This window comes from Xiphophorus hellerii, chromosome 16, assembly GCF_003331165.1.
Source record: "Xiphophorus hellerii strain 12219 chromosome 16, Xiphophorus_hellerii-4.1, whole genome shotgun sequence".
NCBI lineage: Eukaryota > Metazoa > Chordata > Actinopteri > Cyprinodontiformes > Poeciliidae > Xiphophorus > Xiphophorus hellerii.
In genome coordinates, this window is record NC_045687.1 from 2,521,730 (window position 1) to 2,548,313 (window position 26,584).

At 38.2% G+C, this 26,584-nt stretch overlaps 1 protein-coding gene and 1 long non-coding RNA gene across 2 annotated transcripts; one reads left to right on the forward strand and one right to left on the reverse strand.

Moving 5' to 3' along the window:
- Nucleotides 1-4,975: 4,975 nt before the first annotated feature.
- Nucleotides 4,976-11,837, reverse strand: LOC116735921 (uncharacterized). Its single transcript, XR_004342457.1, has 3 exons — nt 11,624-11,837; nt 10,246-10,343; nt 4,976-6,280 (listed from the first exon to the last, which is right to left on the reverse strand). It is a non-coding gene; the product is annotated as an uncharacterized LOC116735921 (long non-coding RNA).
- A 7,014-nt stretch (nt 11,838-18,851) lies between these two features.
- Nucleotides 18,852-25,891, forward strand: rnf25 (ring finger protein 25). The gene is made up of 10 exons (XM_032588243.1): nt 18,852-19,049; nt 19,264-19,335; nt 19,709-19,805; nt 20,240-20,307; nt 20,385-20,454; nt 20,544-20,615; nt 22,408-22,554; nt 22,629-22,718; nt 23,191-23,328; nt 24,553-25,891. The coding sequence occupies exons 1-10, from the start codon at nt 19,033-19,035 to the stop codon at nt 25,123-25,125; spliced, it is 1,344 nt and encodes a 447-aa protein (XP_032444134.1). The 5' UTR covers nt 18,852-19,032; the 3' UTR covers nt 25,126-25,891.
- The last annotated feature ends 693 nt before the right edge of the window (nt 25,892-26,584 follow it).

Here is a 26,584-nt window from a genome sequence, read left to right on the forward strand (position 1 = left end):
CACACAAGCACCTACCAGGGCGCTACACTGAGAATATACCCCGACTACAGCGCTGCTCTGTCGAGGAAACGTGCTGAATTTAACGGCGTTAAACAAGCACTCTACGAGAAGGGGATCAAGTTTCGCTTGCGTTACCCAGCTATCCTACGAGTCTTCCATAAGGGAAAATCCCTCGACTTCAATACTCCGAAAGAAGCACGAGCTTACTGCAATCAGCTGGTGGTTGGAGAAGAGGACTGACATGGACTGGTCGGGTCGTGTGTACCTGTTGTGTGGACTCCATCTTACCGCTTGGAAGACGCTCTGACACGTATGTGAACTCTCGCCAAAGTCTATTCTGGGTAACCTAAATGTTTTTGAGAATTTTGGATGTTTTCTTTTTCTTTCTCTTTTACCTATATACTTAACATAACTGAATGTAAATTAACGGTATGTTTAACGTTATGCCTTTACTTTAATTTTAATACCGGAATGGTCTCAACTAATATAAGCCATCCCTGGTAAAAGATCATAGGCTCTTCACAAGTTAAGAGAAGAGTGTGTATCGGAAGGTTCAGGAGTTAGAAGAGAACCTGCAGTCTGCCCATGTTTTGAGGACAGGCATAGGATATGTTCAGTTTGGGGTTAAAGGGAGATTTATTTTTAGGAACGGTGGGGTTTTTTTTTTTTTTTTGTTTTGTTTTGTTTTTTTTTTTGTTGTTTTTATTTTCCTTTTCTTTGGACGGAGACCTCATTCTGCTGTCTTGTATTGTTTGGGCTGTCTCTGTTTATTGCTGGCAGATATGTGGAGGTGCTCAGCCTGCTTTTCATTTTTGAAGATGTCATATGTCGCATAGCATTGATAGTGTTAGGGCAGATATAGGTGTAACACCAACACGTTTCATTACCTGGAATGTGAGAGGGATGAATGGGCCTAACAAGAGAGCAAAGATTTTTTCTCACTTAAAGAGACTGAATGCAGAAATAATATTTTTACAGGAAACTCATTTGAAAATAGCGGACCAAATCAGGCTTAAGAGGAATTGGATTGGACAGAGTTTTCACTCTAACTTTAATAATAAGGCACGAGGGGCGGCCATCCTGATCCACAAAAAAATATTATTTACACCATCTCGGGTCATCTCTGACCCCCAGGGACGATTTGTGATGGTAGCTGGGTCGCTGTTTAACTCTCCTGTAATTCTAGCTAGTATTTATGCCCCAAACTGGGATGATGTGGGCTTTATACATAAACTCACTTCTCTTTTCCCAGACTTAAATAGACATAGTCTTATTCTATCGGGGGACTTCAACACGGTCATGGACCCAACTATGGACCGCTCTAGCCCTAGAAACTTAACTCGCTCTAAAATGTCTCTTGCCCTCGGTGAGTTTGCTGATAAGGCAGGTTGGGTTGACCCATGGAGGTTCTTTAATCCTAACAAAAAAGAATTCTCCTACTTTTCACATGTTCACCACACATACAGTCGTATCGATTTTTTCTTCATTGACAAGACACTTCTCCCTTTTACAAAGAGAATTGAATACAATCCTATTGTTGAATCCGACCATGCGCCGGTCTCCCTGGATATTTTGTTCTCTCAAAATGTCACACAACCAAGAGTTTGGAGATTAGACACTTCTTTACTATCAGACAGTCATTTCTGTGAATTTATTGGTAAAGAAATAGATGAGTTTATATATTTTAACAGATCTGATTCCATATCCCCATCCATATTGTGGGAAACACTTAAAGTAGTTATAAGAGGGAAGATAATTTCTTATTCTATCTCACGGAGTAAGGAAAGAAAGCAAAAAGCAAACGATCTTTTAGTATCATTAAAACAAATTGACCAACAATATTCTACTACCCCAACACCTGAGTTATATAAAGAAAGGGTAACATTGATGACCCAATATGACCTATTGTCAACAGAAATAACTGAAAAACACCAACTTTGGTTAAAAGGACAATATTATGAACATGGGGATAAGGCAGGCCGTCTCTTGGCCTATCAGCTTAAATGTAAAACAGCGTCCCGTCTAATACCTCAGATACGTAATACTCCACAATCTTTCACTGTAGATCCAATAGAGATAAACAACACCTTTAAGGATTTTTATTCCAGACTATACACATCTTGTTCCCCGCAAGACAAATCCAAAATGATTAGCTTTTTAGATAATATTGATATACCACAAGTAGATACGCAAGCCAAAGACAGCCTTGAGGAAGCCATAAAGCTACAAGAGATTATTGATTCCATTCATAAAATGCAGAATGGCAAATCACCTGGACCTGACGGTTATACCGTTGAGTTTTATAAAAAATTTTCTCTTCAATTTGCTCCCCTGCTACTTGAAATGTTTAATCATTCCTTTAATCAGAACCATTTGCCACGAACCCTAACAGAGGCTTCCATTTCACTTCTTTTAAAGCCAGGCAAAGACCCAAATGATTGCGGCTCATATCGACCTATATCTTTGCTCAATGTTGATGTCAAAGTTTTAGCAAAACTGCTAGCATCAAGGCTAGAGAATGTTGTACTCAACATCGTCTCAACAGAACAAACTGGTTTTATAAAGGGTCGTCAGTCTTTTACAAATATTCGCAAACTTTTAAATATCATTTATTCCCCTGCGTCTGGGGAGATTCCTGAAGTAGTTGCCTCTCTGGACGCGGAAAAAGCATTTGACCGAGTGGAATTTAATTATTTGTTTACTGTACTGGGAAAATTTGGCTTTGGTTTAAATTTTATAACCTGGATACGCTTGTTATATACATCACCCAAAGCATCTGTTCTTACAAATAAGATATCTTCCCATTTATTTTCTCTCTCAAGGGGCACACGCCAGGGTTGCCCTCTAAGCCCACTCTTATTTGCATTAGCTATTGAGCCTTTATCAATAAAATTAAGGACAACCCCTAATTTTTTCGGTATTCGTAGGTTTGATACCGAATATAAAATTTCTTTATATGCCGATGATTTACTTTTGTATATTTCTGACCCAGTGTCATGTATTCCTACTATTGTCAATATTCTTAATGACTTTGGAAGTTTTTCAGGTTACAAATTAAACTTCTCTAAAAGTGAATGCTTCCCAATTAACTATCTAGCCCTTCAGCTACCAGACAATGCGCTCCCCTTTCATATATCAAAGTCCGGATTTAAATATTTAGGCATATACATCACCCGTACGTTCTCTGATCTCTATGGAAAGAATTTCAAACCTCTCTTGCTTAAATTGGAGGCTGATTTTCAGAGATGGTCCGGTCTCTACTTATCTCTTCCGGGCAGAATTAACAGTATAAAAATGAATGTATTACCCCGCTTTTTGTATTTGTTTCAGTGTCTCCCAATATTTCTGCCTAAGTCTTTTTTCCAGTCGTTAAATAAATTGTTCTCCTCTTTTCTCTGGGCAAATAAAAATGCTAGAGTTCGCAGAGAGTTTCTAGAAAGGCCCAGAGATAAAGGCGGTCTGGCTTTACCTAATATGAGAAACTATTACTGGGCATCTAATATCCAAAAAATTATATATTGGTATCAAAGCCCGCAGCTGGATTGGTGTAGGATTGAAGCAAACTCCTGCACCTCTTCCTCTCTTTCTGCTTTGGTTACTACTGGATTACCACTTTCACCCTCTAAATTCACCAATAATCCTGTAGTATCCTCCTCTCTTAGGATATGGATACAATTCAGACAACACTTTAATTTAAAAGAATTTTCTTTATATAGTCCTATTTGTAATAATCACCTTTTCCCGGCTGCCAGGATGGATCACACCTTCGCTTTATGGAGGAGGAATGGTTTGGAAACTTGTGACCATTTTTATATAGACGGTGTTTTTGCCAACTTCACTGACCTTTCGGCCAAATTCCAATTACAAAAAACTGATCTTTTTAGATATTTCCAGGTCCGTCATTTTATTCAAAGTCAAAGTCCAGTATTTCCTGCCTCTCCAGCAGACTCGGGGCTTGAGAGGATTTTGCGTAACCCTTTGTATCTCAGGAGGCACATTGCAAACATCTCAAATATAATAACATCTCTTCAGGAAACAACACTAGATGAGCTTAGAATTGCATGGTCTGAAGAACTTGGTTCTGTTATTTCTGAACATTTCTGGGAACGTGCTCTGGAAAGAATCAATGGAACATCGTCCTGTGCACGGCTTAGCCTTATACAGTTAAAAATCCTCCATAGAACTTACTATACTAAATCTAAACTCTCAAGAATTTATAAGGACATTGATGACAGATGTGAGCGGTGCCATTCTGCCCCAGCAAATATGACCCATATGTTTTGGAATTGCCCGAAATTAACCGAATTTTGGTCATCCATCTGTAAAACATTGAATGAAGCATTTAATACCAAAATCAAACCGTTTGCAGGATTGGCCATCTTTGGAGTATTGTTTGAGGAGCACATGCTATCCACTGATCAAATGAATGCGTTCGCCTTTGCTTCCTTGGTAGCCCGTAGACTTATAGTCTTACTCTGGAAATCCTCTGAACCACCTAAAGTCTCGGTTTGGCTCACTGATTTAATGTCTCTCTTGAAATTAGAAAAAATTAAATACTTTATTAGAGGCTCAACAAGACAATTTCACAGGGTGTGGGACCCTATGATGGAATACTTTAAAAATCTTAAAAATATAGAATCACCTCCATAAGCCTATAGAGCCCTAAGATGTGTATGTATATGTTTGTATGTATGTATATATATGTATGTATGAATATATATATATATAATTGATGATGACAAATTGTTGTATTGTCGACACGTAATGCTCCCCGTCATTTTTTTTTTTTTTTTTTTTTTTTTTTTTCTTTTCTGTTGAATGTGGGTGGGTGGGGTCGGGTTGTTAAAAGATAAAGCAAATTTAATTCATGTTACTGTATTCTTTATGTACCTTACATTGTACTTTTTTTGAATAAAAATATAAATAAAAAAAAAAAAAAAAAAAAGAAAATATTGGCAACAACACAAAGTATTTGTCGTTAACCAACCAGGCTTTTCTCTTTCTCCTGCAAGATCCACGTCTATACTGTGACTTTGCCCAAATCGTGAATTTGCCAAACTTGGATAAATACAGGAAGCATTTTTCAAATAAAGACCAAATCTGTGTCTTTCTTTTTCAGTTGAGACCTAAATAACTTTGAAAACCAGACGCGTTTCTTTTATCGAAGCAAACCCGCAAATTCCTTTTTACATTTGGATCAACTATAATTAAAGCATTTCTATACAACAAGAAATAAGACCACTTACTCTGGTGTAGTTCATTGTTGGGAAGGAAGAATATATATGATTTTGGTCCATGTGACAAAAAGTCTGGACGCCCCTGATTTAGCGAAATGTCTCAAGGTTTTTGCCAAAAACAAAACAGAAATCCAACAACTGCTAAAATCTAACACCGCTCATTTTGTTTACGTTTTATGAAGAAAGAACAGCAGCCGACTTAACGTGCTGGAACTCTGCCTCGGTTGCTAGGTGACGGGGTGGCTCAGCTGGGGTTGCTAGGTAACTGCCATAATATTGGTCGTAATATGGGAGGTTTTTTAGAAAGTTTTTCTTCCAAACACCAAAAGAAAAAAAACCTTGGTGTTTTTTAAAAGGTTAGATTATTTCTAGAAGCAGCAGAGATCCAAATAGAAGGATAAAAATTTGTAAGAAGTGGATATTAAAGCTAACGTTAGAGTTTATTTGAATACTTCATGTCAGAAACAAAGTGACAATTGGGGACATCATTCAATCACCAGTTGTGAAACAAGAAATAAACATTGCATTTTGCATGTTAGGTCACCTATAAAGGATCAATCAGTAATCAGTAGCTGATTACTTTATCTGGGTAAACATGGTAACCCTGCCCAGAGGAGATTTATGAGATTTAGGAGTTTAACCAGTTAAACTGGGTAAGTTGTAGAGAGGAATGGGCCCAAACCCCAGCAAACTCTGGTGAGAAGAAAATGTAAGTTTAAAGTCATGCAGTTTAGATTGTAACTGTATCAAACTCTAAAGAAAGCTACTAGTTTGACTTTAAAACATTATTCTTAGTATTTTACTAATTCTAGCTGGTCTGGTTTAATGTATATACAACATTTATATCCAAAATAAAAGCAGCTTAAATGTCAAAATAGACAAAGTAACAAGAAACTACAAAGACATAAAACTATGAATGTAATGTTTGTGTATCAGAGAAGACGGCTTGAATCCTCCTCTGTGGATACAAACCTTAACGAATCAGAAAACAGTCGTCTCTCCTGAGCAGAGCCGCCGCTCTGCGGGACGCCGTGGAGGATTTCCTGTTGTTCCCCACAGAGAACAAGACAGAGAACAGAAGCTGTTACAACCTCAGCTGTGAGCCGCGTGGGCCGAACGTTCCCGCTGAAAACACCTGAGCTCCTCCTGCTGCTGCCGGAGCCTTTAAGGGACGGTATTATTTCAGCTTTACATCTGAAATAATGTGATTCCCTCATCAAAAACATACCTCAAAATGTTGCTTTGATCCTTTCATGCATGTTTGAGGGTCATTTAATCTCCATGGCAACCATTCGGCTATGCAAAACGCATGCTGTCACAAAGCTCCGCCTACTTCCATTCAGCCCCTCTAGACTAGTGGCAGCAGCAATTAGCAAACACCTGCACAAGGGGGCGTGTTATTGTGACGATGCGCTAAAGAGTAGGAGCTTCTTAAAGAGACAGAAACCCAATTTCAGTTGTGAAGTCAAATGTATTTTAAGTCATTTTAAAGCAACTGAAGGTAACATAGTTACTTAATTTAATTTTAAAATTTTATTTTCTGCCTGAAAAATACACAATACCGCCCCTTTAAATGACTTAATGAGCTAAATGTTGTTTTGTTTGTTAAAATTTGACAAAGTACTATAAAAATGTGGAGAAATTTGTTGGTTTTGAAGCTCTTTCCTTCAGACTTTGAAGATAAACGTCTTCCTGCTTTGGGAAGGAGAATAAACAGGTCAGAGGTTCTTTCTGCGCCAATAAGAGACAAAATACATAAGAAAAATAGTTTTATGTCTCATCAGAAGTCTTGCTGCAGGATTTTGGATAATCTGAAGGCTAGTATTAAAAAATGTAACCATTTCTGCCTTAAAGTAACAAATGCATGAAACCAAAACATTAATGTGTTTTTTTCTTTCCATCTCAGCTAAAAACCTGAACTTATGTTTAATTGCATTTCTCTGTGACACACCTGAACCTGTTGGGTGAGCCGTTTCACTTCAGGTCAAAAACAAAACCACAGAAATGTTTTAAAGCAGCTCAACGAGTTTTTTATCAAGATCCACACGCTGTTACTCTGTCTTTATTTTAATCATTTTTAAAAGTCAGGAAAAAAGAAAGTTTGAGGCTAAAAAAGAGCCAGATGAAGTCCTGCCTGTGACCGTCTATAATCTAACGAGGAAATGAAAAGGTCATCAGGGTCGCAGCAGGAAGCAGCTTCACATCAGCAGCTTCACATCAGCAGACATTTTTTATTTTCTGCAGCTGCTGTGGAAAATAATGAATTCCCTTCTTGAAGAAAGAAGGAGACAGAATGTACCTTTCATTCTGCATGTTTTGATTTGGGTCCTAATTGCAGTCAAACACTTTTCCGTTTAATTTGACTATTTTCAACTGAAGCTGCTCGTTGTTTTACAGTGCAGTTGTTTATAGGTTTCTATGAGGCCCAAAAAGGAGTTTATGGTATTTTTCTAAGTGATGAAGCTGAAATCAGGAAATATTCAGTCAGTTTATACACAGATTTAATCTTCACTTCATGACGGTACTCTAAGATTATTTACTTTACAAATAATGGGGAGCAGGAAGGAGAAAACGTTTTCTATAAAACTGCCCTTTTCTACTGCAAATTGGCCAAACAATTAATTTACAACATAAGAATTGATCTTTTTTCTTCTTTTCTTCACCCAGATTGCTCTAACTTGTTAGTCCAATAATTAAAAGGTTACATAGAATAAAAATCTGTTTTATTTATTATTTCTACAGTTTGTGAAGAACATCTGTGAACATCACTTTTCAAGTCTCACCACAAATTCTAAGTAAAAAACACTTTTCTGATATTTATTTGTAATAAACATTCTTAACTACATGTTCTTTTTCTTCTACTTTGATTTATTGCCCAGATGTTTGGGGTGGGAAAAGGCTAAACATGTAAAGTGTGTGAATACTTAAACAATCTGCAGTGAAACTTAAAGTTGTGGAAAAAAACAGAATCTGGAAAATTCTGCAACGCGATCTCCACCTTGACTGGAACTGGAATTATGGTCTTTCAACTGGGGATATTTTGAGCTCAGCAGATTGGGCAAAGTTCCACAGAAGAGCTAACAAACACAAAAAGCTATGTAATTATCCTGGGGGGGGGGGCTACCGATTACAGCTTTATAAATGTTTAAAACTGTGGGGAAAACTTTAGTTTTGCACATCTTGTTTTGTGAAAACTTTGTCCAAAAGTTTCCAGTCGTTTCTTTGAATAAAACCTTCAGATTTGTTGCATCTTCCTGCAGATGATGGCAACCCAACGTCCTCCATCAGCAGAAACAGAACCAGACATTTTGAACATTTCTACATATATCTACTTCATATAGACTTATGCGGATTTGTGTATGGAAGAAGATTAGTGCCACTTGGAAAAAAAAACTGACTTTAATCTCAGATTTCTGACTTTAAAGCTGATGGGAGGAACCAGCTTCAATGACCAAGACGCAAGTTGTGGAGGAGGACAACAAACTTTCTGGAGGAATATGATGAATTTAAGCAAATTTTTGACCAGAGGCAGTTTTGTCATGCCATGACATCACAGTGCCCATCTGCCATTAAGTCAGGATTTTGAGAAAATAGTCAGAAATTTAAGGTTAAAGCCTAAATGCTGAGATTCCAGTCAGAACTCTGAGAAAAAGTCAAAAATGTTAAATTAAAGCCAGATTGCTGAGATAAAAATCAGAATTCTTTTCTTTTTTTTTCAGTGTTCCTCTTCCGTACTTGGGCTACACACAATACACAGGAAAAAAGAGAAATTTCAGAAGGGTTCTTTTTTTGTCCAGAGCAGAACCAAATCAGAATAACTTCCCAGATGTGATTGTGATACGTGTTTCTAAACATCTAATCTTTCCCTAATTTTTGTGATGTTCCTGCAAAGTTTATTTTTGTTTTTTCCTCCATACCTCTGATGAGCTCAGCGCCACTCTGACTTTTTTTAAGGGTGAGTGATTGGATCCAAATATCAACCGGGTCAGAGGAACCAGCCGCTCCCATCAGGGTGGTTCTTGATCGGATTTTTGTTTTTCAAACGTCTTTATTCTCCCCGTAGTAACAACCTTTGTCTGAAAATCTGTCTTTTACTTCCCTGTTGCTTTGTGTCTCATTTATGTCGGGTTGTCTGCTTTATTTTGCATTTCTGTTTCCGTATTTCTGACATTTCACATCCCAGTTCCTAATCAACTTCCTCCCTGTTCAGGAACAAACTCTCTATCTTGTGAATATTAGAAAGCCTCTCTGCAGTTGATGACCTTTGAAACCTAAAATGCAAAATATGTCCTATTGTGAATTAATCTAAAACATGTAAAAGATCAAAAATCTAATTTCAGCAAAAAGTCAGAACTGAGCATCAAGCCTTGCTATGTGAACGTAGCATAAATTAGCTCTCTGTTAGCGCCAGCCTGTCTCCTTGTGTTCCTCAGGTATTTTTCCCTGGACTTCTACTAGTGGAAGATTTTTTATCTATTATTTTATGAAGAAAATAACAATTCTTTCTCTTTTCATTAGAGTCCAGCCCTTCACTGTTTTACTGTAGGTTCTCCGGACCGCAGGAAGGCTTTCTGCTGCTTAAAGAGGCGTTTCAGGGAAATGAAATTAGTTTGGAAACTTTAAAATCATCTTTTCCTTTCTTTTATCTCCATCACACCACTATACACCAATTTAATAATCTTAGATATGATTTTTTTCTTTTCCTCCTTGTTGCAGTAGTAGTTTGCCTTTAAGTTTCTTTTCACTTAATTTTAAATAATTTGAAGAAAAACAAGTTTTCCCAATAAAAATGATAGCATAACCTTTATTTCAAGGATAATTAAATCTTATATAGAGAAATATATTTAGTTCCTTCAAACAAAATTTCAGACTGATTATGATATTATTCACATGGATTATTGCAGCTCGGTGTAAACACAGATACATAAAAATAGATTTTTCTGTCTGAATTTAGAAAACCAAACAGAGTTCCAGGTGTTTTTCTGCAGCAGCAGGAGGCTGCCGTTACCTTTTTGAAAATCTTCCACTCATTCTTTGTTGACATCTCAGTTCAGAATGTGGTTTCACATCTTTTTCTTGAGAAAAGAGAGTTGATGGAGATCCACACTGCAAAAACACAAAATCTTAACAAGATTTCCAGTCCAGTTTCTTATTCAAATGTCTCATTACGCTAGAAACAAGTCAAACTGACCTACAAGTCCATAATTTCTTGATGTGGATTTAAAATTTTTAGTTCCATTATTTCACTTAAACATGATAATTTTTCCACATTATAAATTAACTAATCTGCCTGCAAAACTAGCATTTTTGTATTCTAGCAATATTAAGGTTTTATCGCTCACTGCAATAACATCGAATCTTACCAAGTATTTTTGTTCCAGTTTCTAGTGCAAGTATCTTATTACATCGGAAATAAGACAAAACTAACTTTCAAATAACTTTTCTGCAAGATAAGGAAGCTTGTTTTAAGTCAATAATTCTCTAATATTGATTAAGTAACCTACTAATTCCACTGGATGACATTTTTCCTTAAGTGAAATAATTTACCAGTGGAAATAGTCGTTTGTTAAAATCAATATTGAGGAATTACTGACTTAAAACAAAGTCTTATTTCTTGCTAAAATGTTACTTGTATGTTAGTATTGTTTTATGAAGTGTAAAAGACGTTTGCACTAGGAACTAAATACATACTTGGTAAGATTCAATGTTTTTGCAGAATACTTCAAAAATCTAATAATGTTATATTTTCTCAATTTGAAATTGAAATTTAGTGCCAATTTTATGACGTCAAGCCCAATAAATCACAAAAAAATCAGAGTTGTAAATTTGTTTTGTTTTGCTTAAAGTGTACTAATTTGTTTGCACTAAAAACTAGACCAAAATACTTGGTAATATTTGGTGTTTTTGCAGACAAAGCTGCACCTTTTTGGAATAAATAAGTCAAATCAAAGCAACAGGATGGAAAGTGCATCCCCCGGGGGTCATCCAAAGTCCTCTGGGTTATGCAACAGCCCTGCATTCCAGGTTCGGATCCCGGCCTGGACTTAATATGAATTCAGTCGGATCAAAGGAAAATAACAATTTTTTCTCTTTTCATTAGAGTCCAGCCCTTCACTGTAGGTTCTCCAGACCGCAGGAAGGCTTTCTGCTGCTTAAAGAGGCGTTTCAGGGAAATGAAATTAGTTTGGAAACTTTAAAATCATCTTTTCCTTTCTTTTATCTCTATCACACCACTATACACCAATTTAATAATTTTAGATATGATTTTTTTCTTTTCCTCCTTGTTGCAGTAGTAGTTTGCCTTTAAGTTTCTTTTCACTTAATTAAATAATTTGAAGAAAAACAAGTTTTTCTACACACTCGGACTGAACTCAGCATTCGTTCACCTCTGCACTGGTTCAGCCTTTCATGTCCCCAGGCGTGCACTCTGACACCTTCTGCTTTTGTTTCTGCACGGACCTCCTCTGTTTGTCAGACACTGAGGTTGCAGTTGAGGTATGAGGAAGCCAGGCTGAAGGGGAAAATCCCCTCTCCTTTCCATGGGCAGATATGAAATGAGTTTGGGCAGGGCGTCGAGCTGCTGCCTGGCTGCTTGCATGTCACCAGGATCACAGTCAAGATCCCTCACTGCACAATCATTCCAGTTGCTAAATAATACAAAGCAAACAGTGACCTACTTTCAAAGTAGGGAACAAGCTGGAGAGAAAACCCGGAGCGGGATTCAGCTGGAAAGCGGAGCGGAGCAACAGGCGAATGTGAAGTTCTCACATTTTCTACTTCACACAACACAGATACTTGTATGAAAAAAAATACTCTTGTAAAAGTACGTGTTGAACTCTTTTACTCAAGTAGAAGTAAAAAAGTACAAGTTTTGATATGTCTTTAAAACGTAAAAGGTTCACTGCAAAAACGCTAAATCTTAAGTATGTTTGGTTTGGTTTCTAGTGCAAATATTTTATACTTTAAATAAAACAGAACTAATTTTTAAGTAACTTTTCATCAAGATATAGGAGCTTGTTTTAAGTAAATAATTATTAAATATTAATAAAAAGTAGTAGTTCAATTGTCATTATTTAACTTACAACATGGGAAAAATGTCTTGTTATAAGTGAAATAATCTGTTTAATTAAACTTTTTAACCAAATTTAAAGAATTACTGACTTAAAATAAGCTCCTATATATTGCAGAAAGTTATTGTTTTATTTAAAGTATAAGAGATTTGTGCTAGAAACCAGACCAAAAATACTAGGTAAGATTTTGTGGTATTGCTGTGTAATGTAAAAAATATAAAATGACTTTAGATAAGTCTAAAATACTTAGAAAGTTCGAGTCATAAAAAATATATTACTTTTTTCTACAGAAATGTTTTAAAATCCTGATGACGTAAGTTTTTCTTCAAATCAAAGTCAGATTGCACCAAACTCAGCACTTTTGTCACTAATCAAAGTTTGAGTCGAGTTTTGAGGATTTTTTAAATGGAGAATGTTTTGCGTCTCTGAATGTGTTCCTCTGTTGTTTGCGATGTTGCAGGTTAAAGTCTCCATCCATGTTGTTTTTCCTCATGCTGCAGTCTGTTCTTCTTCTTCTGCTTTGCTTTGGTTGCATCCAACTGAACGCTGAATCACAGACACTATAAAACTCTTTTTGTGCGAACTGTGCATTTTTTCCTTCATACTTTTTTCCATCATGGATGTAACAAAGAATATGAGAAAATGTAAGGTCCAGAAAGTACAGCTATTTCTCTTAAAATAAAACGTCCTCAGAAAGATTAATACTCAAGTACTTTTACTTTTTTTACTCTAAAACTTTGGTGAGAGCTCCACAGATTTCATCTCCACCAGATTGATTGAAATGTGAGCAACTAGCGTGTCCTGCCATGTGAGAGCCAGAATCTGATCCAGGAATTCCTATAATCCGGCTCCGCGGCTTGCAGCTTCCTTTAAATGTGATTAAATCAGGCAGGCAGGGATACAGCAGAGCCCCCATGCTGGAGGCCTCCTGCACCAGGAATGCAGTTCAGGGTATCAGGGCATGTGTCACACAATCAACCCGAGCAACGCACAACTTTGAGCTCCGGATTCCTCCTCGTTCAGCCCCCAAAATGTTTGTGTGGAGCTCACCTCTCCGGCTGAGGGAACATTGTAATATTTGCTACATTTCCAGCTCCTGTTGTTCACTTTTAAGTAGCTGGTCCAAGTCGTGTGCGAGTTATGCCGCACACATGAAAAAGTATTTTCTATATTTTTCTTAGTTATTACACAAATATTAGGTCAATATCTTGGTGTTGTTCGCAGCTGTGGAAATAAGCCGCAAAAAGGCTTGAACAGGCCCTGACACCAAGTCAAAACAGAAAAACCAGTTCCCCTCCTCGCCTGTGGGGGCGCTGCAGTGAAGGAAATGACCTGAAGAGTATTTTTACTCATAAAAGTAAATATTTTACTTTAGTAATTTTATTATAAAATAAGCATAAGTTTTTCTTCTCAAAGTCTCAGAATAACATTCAAATTGTCCGATTATTTAAAATGTCAAGTTGAATGTTTTTTTATTGAAATTATAACCACACAACTATCCAGGTGATTCCTGTACCAGTGGAGCACATGATGCAGGAACATAAACTTGACATTTTGTAATCAATGTTCAGGTTTTAGACACTTTGTCCTCGTTAATCAGCCTCGTAGTCGCTGTTCTCTCCGTGGGGAGTCGTCTTCTGTGATGGAACGCCGTGGTGATGTCATCCATCTTGGTTGCGTAAGAAGGGGAGGACAACCAAAAAACAAATCTTTTTAGTACAACTTTTGGTTTTAAATTATTTTTAAGTGTAGGTGTTGTTGAAATTCCTTGTATCCATTCATTTTTTCATCCGTCCATCCATGAATGGGTAATTGGATGGATGTATTCATCCACAATCCTTGCATCTATCCATCCATCCATTCATTCATCCATCCATCTAATTTAACCCTTTTGTTGCTCTTTTTATTATTTTTGTAAACAATAAACCAGTTTTTAAAGTTTCATCTTCTTCCTCTGTTTCCTCCAGTAAATCTCTCCAGTTTCAGGCGATTATTCAGTGAAGTTCAGATTTCATTTGTTTTTGGAGGCAGGGTGTGTGGGTGTGTGTGTGTGTTTGAAGGGGGGTTGTGATGTTTTTCCTGGATGTGAAATCAAATTCACTGGGAGGAAGCAGCTCGTTGTCGGGGTCTGGGTTATGAAAGTTCAGCAGCAGGTTTCCAGGTGCTCCTTCCTCTCAGCAGCACCAGCAGGCTCGTGTGTTACAAAAGCCTCATCGTCAGAGAGCCGGTAGCCGTGGAAACGTAATACAACAGGTCAGCGTTATAAAATGGAAACATGCTGGTAAGATGTGATCTTCAGCAGGAAGTCTTTTCAGAAGCTGTTTGCAAAGCCAAAACCAGCATCTCTGCTGCAGTCTGAGTGAAAACCGCTTTGCTGTTTCCTTGGGAACAAAGACGAGCGCCGGGCGAAAGTGACACTGACCAATTAAGAGGTGAGAAAGGCAGCGGCGCTTTGCCTCTCACGTCGCCTTGGTGAATTATCATCAAGAGCTTTTCTGAGTCACTCAGAGAGGAATGTCATTAAAACAGAACAGGCAGCAAACCTCTGAATGATTCAAGAACTTCAGAAACCTTTTACATAATTCCTGAAGAATTATTGAAGAACGTGAAACGTTGATCAGTATTTGATGTATATTTGATTGATGATGATGATTTCTGACAAATGTGATGTTTATAGCTTCTTGCATGATTGGTTACTGAATAAGAAGCACTTTGAACAGCCTTCTATACTAACAAACTTGACTTGTCAGTACTTAATAAAGACCAGATCAGTTGTACCAGGACTGAATGGGTGAAATGACTGTTGAACCATTTGTTTTGACATGGCGGACACCAACATACGGTGAAGAGGCCAGATGATCTGAGTTAGGGTCATTGGTTTGTTTCGTGTCTGTGAAGCTCTCAGTCTCTCTCTCTGCCTGACTGGACAGATACACTCCCTGCTCTCTCTCTGAGGCGCCTCTCATCTCGTGATGTTTCTGAAACCTCTTCATGAACCGGAGACGTAGCCTGACCTTCTGACACCTGGTTCAAGAGGACAGATATCCCAACTCATCCACTGGAGCAGGGGAGCCCAAAGTGGGTCCTGGAGGCCCGGCATCCTGCATGTTTTAGTTCTCTCCATGTTGGTAGCAACAACCTTTCCAGCATGTCAATGTTCTTCTTAGGCCTTCTAATGAGCCATCAGTTGATCCAGGTGTGTTAAACCAGAGAGAGAACTAAAACATGTAGGATGCCGACCCTCAAGGACCGAACTGACTTTGGGCTCCTCTGCAAAGAAGGACATCTTAGAAGCTTTAGAAACAGCATTATTAATAAAGTCAGGAGTTATAGCATCATTTCCTAATGAAGTTGCAAAGCTTCAGCTCACTGATAAGCCCCTCGCCATCTTTATTGAAGCCAAATAGAGTGTGATGCTAACCAACCGAGGTAAAGAGAAAACAAATTAAATATATTTCAGCTTTCATTTTTAAATATATCAGTTTTGATTCTCCATAGCAGAGAACTGCAGGTGTAAAATGTGTGTAAATGTTCCTTTCTCATCTCAGTTACCCTTTGTGTTGTTCTATAAAGTCTTATTGAGACAGACAGATGAGAAGCTGCTAATATTTTATAGCTCGGTTGTTTCTGAATCCCATTAACATGTGGAGATCAGCGGGCGTCTGAGTGCTCTCAGCATCCTTTTGCAGCTAGAGAGGCTTTTAAACAGACAGATGGAGGACTGGATGTTTGGGATCTGTTGCAGGCCAGGTGTGGAAACGCTCCACCAGCAGCTCGGCTCATCCCTGCAATCCGTCGAGCGCAACAAACACCCACACAGCCTCCTGGAGTGGAACATCTTTTCCTCTCCACCGCCTACATCTGCTGCTCCTTGCCTCTCTTCCACCGGTTCCTGCCTCCGCTCTCGGATGTTTGGGTGCAGATCAGAGGCCGGGACAGCTTTTGCAGAGGTGGCACCTCTGCTGGAATTGCAACAGTCTAATCTAGTCCACGAATAAGACTTTATTCTGTCTGTGGAAGCTAAATGTGCTGCTCTGTGCTGCCACCATGTGGTCAGGAGTAAACAGAGCGCCAACAGAAACCGTCAGGTTGTTGGGATGCTCAGAAAAAAGTGTGTGATGCAGATTAAAACCAAAAGCAAAAGTTTATCTTAATAATTAATGATCAGTAAAATCAATAGATGGATGAACGTATTGATCTGATGTTTTGCTGTGCAGTGAAACAAGAAGAAGAAGAATGGGGTGTCATATGAAGGTTACACAGTAAAAAGTAACAGCAATAATTTGCTTCATTTAGCCTCTAAAAAATGTGGGTGTTAAGTTTTTAAAGTCATATTTTCACCATGTTAGTCTGACATTTATGTCAGACTAACTGACATTTATGTCAGACTAACATACATGTAAATATTGAATTTGAAAGCTAAATATTTTGTTTCAAACTAAATATTTATTTTCCAAACTAAATATTTAGCAACCAAGCTAAAGTTACACTTATTTTAACTAATGTTAATAATTTATTGTAACTATTTAACAAATTAGCATTTTATTTAAAAAATTATTAGATTAAATTTTTTTAGTCTTGCATTTTTCTCGTTTTCCGTCAAACTTTCTGGTCTCTCTAGTGCCTCCTAGTGGCCTCCACTTTTAATAACACAGCTAAACAAAGGTATTGATTCAACAATGAGAGAGAAAAGAGACTGGAATTATTATCAGCAATAGCTCTGTACTTTAAAATTAATTATCATATTTATACAGATGATGAAAGAAGAAGAATGCAAAAATATTTTGATAATCTTAAATTTCAATTTCTCAGATTTAGGGCTGCAAAATAATCAATTAATCTATCAATAATTCCACTGATTAATCAGATAAAAAAGACATATTTTTATGCAAATAGATTCAAAGAGGAATTCTGTGTAGAATATTTACAGAAAAAGGTTTTAGTTATCTTAAATGCTAAATGTATATATTTTTGTGAAGTTTTGGTTTAAATACTGTTTTGGGTCTATTGTTCTTTCAGTCACTAACCTTTTTTGAGTCTGTATATTCCAGTTAATGATTACTAAATTAGTTGACAATTATTTCAATAATCGATTAATCATGATTAATTGGATTAATCATTCCAGTTTGATTTGTTATATTGCATATTTCTGTGTGTTTTGTCGTTTTGATCACAGACTGAATCGTAGGAGTAAACCTGAAGGAGAATCCGTCTTTGAAAAGCATCAGGCCGACAGAAGTGAGTGAAATTAAGTGCAGCTCCCAGGCAGCTTTTCTGCTCCACTTCCTCCCAGAGCTGACACCAGATTTAGATTCTGTCTTGTTGAAAAACACCAAAAAGCAGAAAACACGTTTAAAGGACAAATGAATAAAAATGAACATTTTTGCGAAAGCCTTTCCTCTTAAGTCCCCCTGTTGTACAGAGATACATGTCTCAGGAGGAAGATGCAGATAATATGAGGGGGGAAAAGAGAAAAACTAGCTAATAAAAGATTAAAGTTGGAGCTTCATTTGAAAAAATAAAATAAAAAAGAGGAACCAGCTTTGAGGGCAAGCATCTCTCAACACTCCATACTGATCCTTTTTGCAGCCAGCTCTGGTTTCTATGGAGTCCGCCTACACAGCCAGCAGTGAAGGCAACACAAACGCGCTCATAATGCCAATCTTCACCCACTCGGCATCCGCTGTTTTAAATGCCTCTGCCTCCCGTCTCCTGTTCCCCTGTGTCTGCAGCGCGCTGAATATCTCATCCTTCCAGTCTGGAGCTCCAGATTTTATGTAACCAGAAACATTTGTAAAAGAGTAGGCAGTTTCTACTGGAGGAGGAAAACAGTTTCCATCTTCCTGTGATTCTGTCAGAATCAGCTCAGAATCAACTAACCATTACAGGAAAGCTAACTGAGCTTCTGGAGCCATTAGCTCTGCGTCCTGCTAGCCTTTAGCATAAGTCGGGGCTTGTATGGGATATTTTTTCAGTGTTCTCTCAAAACCCAAAGTCTCATCACTGATGTGTTCTCTGATTCTGCTGGAAATATTTTCAATTCAAAATGGGTGTTCCTTCCCACTATTGCCATGTGCTTGCTCAGTAGGAAAGATAGCTGCAAAGTCAGTGACTCAAAGTAGTAGATTTTTAATTACAATTACAATATTATTGAAATGAATAGGTTCTATTAATATGGACTAAATTTATTCAGGATTTTCTGCTTCCTATTAAAATATTACATTAAGGATTAAAATGTTACATCAGACAAATACAAAGTAATACATTTTCTTATACAGAAATGTCAACCCCATGAGTACTTTTAATGTGTGTATATGTCTGATATAAAATTTTAATCCTAAATGTCAGAAATATATATATATATATATATATATATATATATATATATATATATATATATATATATATATATCCCATTTTAGTAGAACTAGTGCACGGTTCATTTCTGTTCTTGGTTCTCAAAGCGAATTTGACACTCACAATATGGCGGACGCGCTGCCGCATTTGTTCTACAGGACAAGGAGGGGTGTTGTGTTGTAGAGGGAGTCCAGCACAGTTCCACTAGATACGCCTACTGCGGTCAGGTTCTCTTAATCTAATTCAGTGTAGCATCTACGATAGTACATCTGTTATCATTACGTAATGTTAGCCCTTGTTTTGAAGCCATCATTTTGAAAGTCTGAGGCTACTTCCGGTTATCTCCAGCTAACATCAGAAACATCACGATGGCAGCTGAGTCCGAGTGAGTTTGCTGTCAATATTTCTGATATTTGTTCACAGATTACAAATGACAGAAGTAGACCCTGTTTTACCTTTTCCAGCGCCAAACTGGCCGCTGTTTCCATGGGAATACCTGGAAATATGCCGAAGCCTCCAGCTAACGCGAAGCTAACCGGTTAGCTTTACTGTTAATAAAACGGTAAACCAGCTGAAAGTTTGTTTGTTTGTGTTCACAGGGTTCAGTCTGAGATCGAGGTGCTGCAGTCCATCTACCTGGAGGAGCTGCAGGTGGACAGGAGAGAGGACGGGTGAGGAAGCAGCAGCTCTGCTGGGATCTGGACAGAAAATAATGCTTTTTATGGAATAAACTGTTATAAAAAAAGGCTAAAATAATCTAGAATGTTATTAATCACCCATAAATATCACCTGAAACATTAAGTATATCAGAAAGATGTTGGAGGTCAAAGTTCATTCGCAGCATAACTTGAAATCTTTATTGGTTCTATATCTGAGCTATTGTTTGCAAACAGCTGAACAGGGATATAAGTTTATGTTTATGATGGTGTTTTCCAGGTCGTAAAGATCAGAAAACATAATATTGGTTTTTCCAGTCGTTATGATGCATTAAGTGGTCTGAAAGTTGTAGCATTTAGCCTGTGTGTCTTGTTTGTGCTGCTGCAGGGGCTGGCAGGTGAGTCTGGTTCTGTATCCATCCACTGCAGAGGACTCGGTCTCCCAGTTTGTCCGACTCACTCTGACTCTGAGCCTCGATCTGCAGGTACCACAACCTCCCACCCAGCTGAGCCGCTCCTGAATTTACACCCTTCTCTCCTTTCTTTCTGCCTCCAATCTGAGTTTGTGTGTTTTTGATGTCAATCACATGTGAATATTGCAGCCACTTTAGTGTAAATTTGGGTATGATGTGAATTGGATTCACCAGGCACTTAAGGAATGACACAAACTCTTCAAACTCAGTATGATGATTATTTTGTAATCGGAATTACAATCACTGCATACTTCCATGAACATGTAATTCACACTTCGACCACTAGATGGTATCAAAGCATTTCTAATAGTATGAACAATAATTTGCAGTGTCTATTTCCCCCATTTGACTACATTCACAATATGAAAGGTATGAAGCTAATTAGCGTCATTAGTCCAGAATGGGTTAAAGGTGATTGACGACTTTTCTTTGTTCCATTTCTTCAGTATCCCTCATCGTCTCCGGTCATCTCTATTCATAACCCGCGCGGGCTCTCCGACGATAAACTCGGCAGGTAAAAACTTTCCTGCGCCACCGTCGCTGCAGCCCAGAGACTCGGTTTTTAATAATGATGTGATTGTTTCTGCGCAGCGTCCAGAAGTGTCTCCAGGCGGAGGCTGAATCTTGGCTCGGCTCTCCGGTCCTGTATCAACTCATCGAGGTCAGAACATAACGGCTTTAAATAAAAATGTGATTATTGGAGAAATTTAGTCATTTCTGTGACCTCTGGTTTGCTTTATATCCACACAGAAAGCTAAAGAAATCCTGACTGAAAGCAATATTCCTCATGGGAACTGTGTCATATGCCTTTATGGTTTCAAGGTAAGGTGTTTCCATCCCTGAAGGTTAGATCTGGTCATCAACCTGATGCCTTAAATTTGCTCGCTTAGGCCTTTCACAATAAATCAGTTAATCACATGATCAGTTAAAATAAGCTCAATAATTTCCATTTTCAATATTTATTGTTTTTCTCTTTTCTCTCTACCAAAAACTGGATGACAAAAGTCTTCAGACTGGTGCTTTGGTCTCAACTAGCTGATTTTTCAAGGGATATTTTTGTTTACAGAGATTTCAGTGCTCATTTTGTAGTTTCCGTTTTTTTTTTTTATTTTGAATATTTAAAATATCTTCCAGTTTTAGTCTTAAATATTCATTAGAATTTAAAATTTATTGATCTCTGAGAATATGCTCTTGCATTATTTTGCCATTATGGTGGTCTCAAAACAACAATATTGTTGTTTATCATGATAACTTTTGGGAAAATTGTATCGTGACAGGTCTATTCTCACTGCGAAAACACAAAACCTAACCAGGTATTTTTGGTCTACTTTACAATGCACATGAAATCAGACAAAACTAAATTATAAGTAACTTTTCAGCAAGATATGAGCTTGTTTAACCCTCCTGTTATGTTCCGGGTCAAATTGACCCGTTTTAAAATTTACAAATTAAAAAAAAATAAATAGAAGCATTTTTTTTGCATGAAACGTTTTCTATTTGTCTTAATAGGTGCACTCTAGACATAAGTTGAAAATTTATTCATTTTACACATTTGTACCAAACCCTAGGTCTACTTTTTACATCGATACTGTTCGGGTCAATTTGACCCGGCAGTCAGGTTAAAGTGCAAAAAAAGATTTTATAATGTCCAATTCTATATGTTTCCTTGCAGTTATGAACCATATTTCACCACACACACACTCACACCCAAACACACGCAACCACACACACACAAGCCCACTTTCTCACTATTCTCTTTACTTCACTAGGAAACTGCGAGAAAGCAGGTGTTCACACAACCTTTGACGGGAATCTTTTCTGTTCCTGTGGACAAACTCCACCCACACTGAGTGACACTCAGCAGAAGTGGAGAAAAACATAAATACTCTCTGCATGACTCATTTATCTTGATTTTAATCAGCGGGTCAATTTGACCCAGAACAGTATGTGTGTCTCAAGTTCAATTATAAAGATCACCCTTTGGTAAAAAAAAAAAAAGTATAATATAAAATAATTTACCAAAGGTCAACTTCAAGGAAATTATTGTTTTTTTGTGTCTAGGTTTTTTTCATTGGACATTAAAAATCTAAATTCCATTTTTTATGTCCAAATGAGTAAATGAGCAGGTTGTCGTCATTGATCCTTAATTTCTGAGAAATAATAAAACATCATTGCACAAATATTGATTGAAATGGTTAGTATTGGAGTTAATAATCAGATACAAAAATGTTTTGGAGGAATTTTTTGGTTTCTGACACTATTGCATGATTAAACACTCCCTGGGTCAAATTGACCCACGAACATTTTTGCTGTACCCTAGAAACGAACATAACAGGAGGGTTAAAGTCATTAAGTCCTTAATTTTGAGTAATTAAGTACAAGTTCCACTGGCAGATTATTTCACTTAAAACAAGACATTTTCCCATGTTACAAATGAAATAATCAATTTTCTTAACCAACAAAAAATAAGCTCTTATATGTTGCATAAAAGTTGCTGGTAGGTTAGTTTTGTCTTATTTCAAGTGTACTAAGATATTTCTACTAGAAGCTAAATCAAGAAAAGATTGTGTTTTTGCAGTTCTGATGTGAGTTTATTCCTGTTTTCGGTTCTCAGGAGGGAGAGACCTTCACCAAGACGAGCTGCTACCACTACTTCCACTCCCACTGCCTCGGCCGCTACGTGGTCCACTCAGAGCGGGAGCTGCGGCAGAGGGAGAAGGAGCTGGAGGAGGATAAAACCAGAGATGGAAGCAGCGTTCAGGTCAGATACCAGCAGCTGGACGGAAAAACTCAGTTTCATCCAAATCCTCCTAAATCTGGACTCTCCTCTGACAGGAGCTGACGGTGGTGTGTCCGGTCTGCAGGGAGCCTCTCACATATGACAGAAACCAGCTTCTAAAGTCTCCTGCACCGGAGCTGCCTGAGGTAAACACAGCTAGCATGAAGCTAATCAGGAGCAGCTCTGAGCTGCAACGTGGTATTGGGGTTATTGTAGGTAAAAGACACAAAATATTTGGCAACAGACGATTACATTTTAGCCAGAAAACATGGACATTTTTGATGTTGAAAGGTTGGAAATTTGTATAAAAAAACTTTATAGGTGACCTATTACGCAAAATTCACATTTTGCACTTCCATTTGGGTTACAACTGCTTCCAAAAACAGACTAAGTGCTTAAAAAACTAATTTATCTCCTAGATTTACCACTTGAGTTTTAAAGAACTTCCTGCAAATTTCTCACTTCATAATCTTAGAAATTATTCTAGTTTTCAGTTCGGAGATGTATGCCTTTCTTTGTGGAAATGTTTTGGAGTAAATGTTCTCTTATGTGTTTGCATATTTTTGTGCCGATGTGCTGACCGTAGCGGTCAGGAGTCTAACGGCAGTTTCCTGTCAGCTCGATCAGGCGGCGATCGGCTCCGACTTTCAGAGGAAGTGGGGTCAGCTCCAGAGGATTCTGGAGAAGCAGAGGTGCAACGGCGGGATCATCGACACGGAGGAGGAATCCAACCGATTCCTGATCCACATCCAGGAGGTAGGGATGCCGTTCAGCCAGCTGATTAATTCATCAAGTCTAATTAAATCATTAAAACTGACCACATATTTACACTCATAACCTACTTTTTTCCCCACTGTTTGAATATCAATAGCTAAAAAAGAACATCCTGTTTCAGGTCAGTTAGACTTATTAAAGTAATTGTTATTGGCTACATATCAGAATAATTGCTATTCCTTAAAATCGAATGATTAAAATTCATAAATTTACGTACAACAATCTAACTATGTCCTTTGAAAAAAACAGCCAAAGCAAAAATTATGCCTTATAAGATTCAGTTGAGGTTATTTCTTCAACATTTGTCAACATTTCTTAGTGTAAATTAACTGCTATTACACTAAGAAACAGCACATCTGGTATTGAAATACCATTCATTTGTATGTCCATAATTATATAAATAAAAAAAACAAGCCATGTATCAACCTGGGCTGAAATGCCGCTCACAGAAGAAGAAGCCACCACAACAAAGGCTACATGAAAAGCCATTAACCGCCAACTTCTGGAGGTTTGTCCTCTGAAGATGAAATGATTAAACTTTGATGAACAAGTTCTGATGAAACGTAAACATTCATATTAGAAGATTTAAAAAATAATTGAAAGAAAGCTCTCCAGTTTTTCTGCTGTTTAGCTAATCTGAACTATCCTGACCAAAAATAAGTTATCAGATTTAGTCGTTTTCAACTGTAGATTAAATTGATAACACAGAATTGATGATTATATTAATTGTTAATTTGTGTGGCTGAAGCCTCCAGCTGGTTTTTAGCGACGCCTCTTGTTCTGGAACAGACAGAACGTGTGAAATGGATTTCTGAAGGTGTGAAGCTGTTGAAAAAAATAAGCTGCGAAATTAATTAATTGCACAATAAATTAAAATCAACTCAATGATTTATCATTTTTCTCTTTTCTTTCTTTCTACCAAAAACTGGAGGACAGAAATCTTAAGTCTTTTTGAGGTTGAGAGACTAAATAATTTTATTTGTTGTTTGTTTATTTTGCATATTTAAAATGTATTCCAGTCCATTAGAATTTAAAGCTTATTGATGTTTGAGAGTTTTTTACATTATTATGGCATTAAATATTGCATTACTTGAAAAAGGTCTTGAAACAACAATATTGTTTATTGCAATAACTTCTGGGACAGTTTGTAATCCTAACAGGCCTAGTCTGAGTTGCCTCTGGTTCTGGTTCTGTTGTTCCCTGCAGGCCCCTCCAGTGTCTGAAAACGTAAACCCGGAGGTCGATGCGTCCCCCACCCCCCCGGTTTCCTCCTCTTCTGATGAAGCCGGCGTCCGATCGGAGCGGTTTGTTCCCGGACTGTCCCAGCTCCCAGGCTTCCAGGCCCAGAAGCACCAGAACCAGGCCAGAGCGCCAAGAAGAGGAGGAAGACCCAAACCCCGTCCTGGGCAGGGCCCCCCCATCGCAGAGCACCTGGAGCGGCTCGCGCTGTCAGACTGCACCGACCAATCACAGATGATTCTGGGAGACGGTGGCCGACAGACGCGATGCCGGATCGGGCCGGGGGAGGAACCAGAGAAGCAGGTTCCTCCAACTGATTTAGACTCTGAGGGCCCAAAAGATGGAGCCAGGGGTCACCGAGGGAGAAGAAGGGGCCCCTACCGGCCTGCCCTGCACCACATCGGGGCCCCCGGGCTCCCACAGCAGCACCGCGACAGCCGGGCCAGAAGTCGAGGAGGAGGCGGCGGGCCCCGGCGCGGCCATTACGGCCGGGGCCTCCAACAGAAGGTGGTGGAGCGGGGAAGAGAGGAGGTGGTATGACAAAGGGCGACCGGAGGGTGGAGGAACGGCAGAACGCGAGCCTCCATCATCAGATTTAAACGCCGCGACAGAAAGGACTCTGGACGCCGCCTCCTGTCCCGCTGTCTCCAACGCACTTTCGTCTTTGCTCCAGTTGTGTCCAGCTGGTCGCTGCTTTGTGATGTGATGCCAAACGGTTTAAAGAACTATAAATTAAATCTACTCTGGGTGTCAGTTTGGTGCAGTAGTCTCTTTCTATTGGTTCAGTTTATTCCATTTAAAAGTAGTTTTTTGGAAAAATATATAAAGTCTTTATTATGGATGTCGACTAATGGTTTAGATTAACATTAGTTTCCATCGATTACGACTTCTTTTGACATAGTTTGGCCGCCATCCAACAGGGGGCGCCACTCGTCATCCGTAAGCGGATTTCTGATGGAGCAGCGTCACCTTCTAATGTAAAACCTGATGTGCTATGTAGGTGAGGATGTGACAGAAAAATGGAGGTTAAAGCAAAAAATAAAAATTGTAACATGATGGGGAAAATCATGCCATGACCTTAAATATCTTGGAAAGACCCCAACATGGCTGAAATAAAACATTTCTGCAAAGGAGAATGGGTCAAATATCGGACGAGGCTCGTTTGTCAAACATACATACAAGCAAACACTTTTCTACCAGCCCACATCTCTGTATTAAAATGTGCTGATGTAATATACTAAATATGTTTTCAACAACTGGAAGCAGAAAAAAACTTAACAGAAATAAACAGTTTATGCTGAAGTAATGTATGTAATGCCAGTGGTCATTTCCTCCAGATAGAGATCGGTTTGTGAAGGCCAAAAAGAAAGTCCAGGGAAGAAGTGATGATCCGGGTGGAAACAAACCTGCTCCACCCATCCTGGAAGAACTGAGGTGGCTCTCCCAGTTAGTGAAAAACAGAGAAACGGACCAATATGGACAGAGATGTATGGACTACTGCTACACTTTAGCATACAATTATTGTGCAAGTTGTAGTTTGAGGATTCATTTTATTGTTTAACTACAGCACTCTGTCAATCCAAAACATTAACCTCTCAAACCTGAATATTTAAATAAGTAAAAGTGAGAGTTTGGCTTTCTTAGCCAAAAACCACATAGCTATTGTCCTAACTATTAGTTTTCCCCAGAAAACTTGTTGAGCTTGATGGAAAAGTCAGTAAGGTCATCCATGAGCAACCTGCTGTGTTTTTGGTATAAAAAAATTACTTTACAAAAATTAAAGTACATGTGAAGCTAAATGAAAACTGTAGGGAAGGCCCAGTTGGTGCGCTGTTCTTGGCCAATCAACTACAAACCTAGCATAATCAGTCACTGTTACTGGTGTATAAAAATCCCAATTTAGAAACAAACTGGCATTGTGGGATTTTGTGTGGTGGAAAAACTACAAAACACCAAGTCTGGATTAGGAGGATTTTTCTATTTATTCAACCCAACAATA

Coding starts and splice junctions, on each gene's coding strand:
- rnf25 (XM_032588243.1), top strand. Junction 19,336..19,708: donor GTGGACAGGAGAGAGGACGG/GTGAGGAAGCAG, acceptor GTGCTGCTGCAG/GGGCTGGCAGGTGAGTCTGG. Junction 22,719..23,190: donor CTGCACCGGAGCTGCCTGAG/GTAAACACAGCT, acceptor GTTTCCTGTCAG/CTCGATCAGGCGGCGATCGG.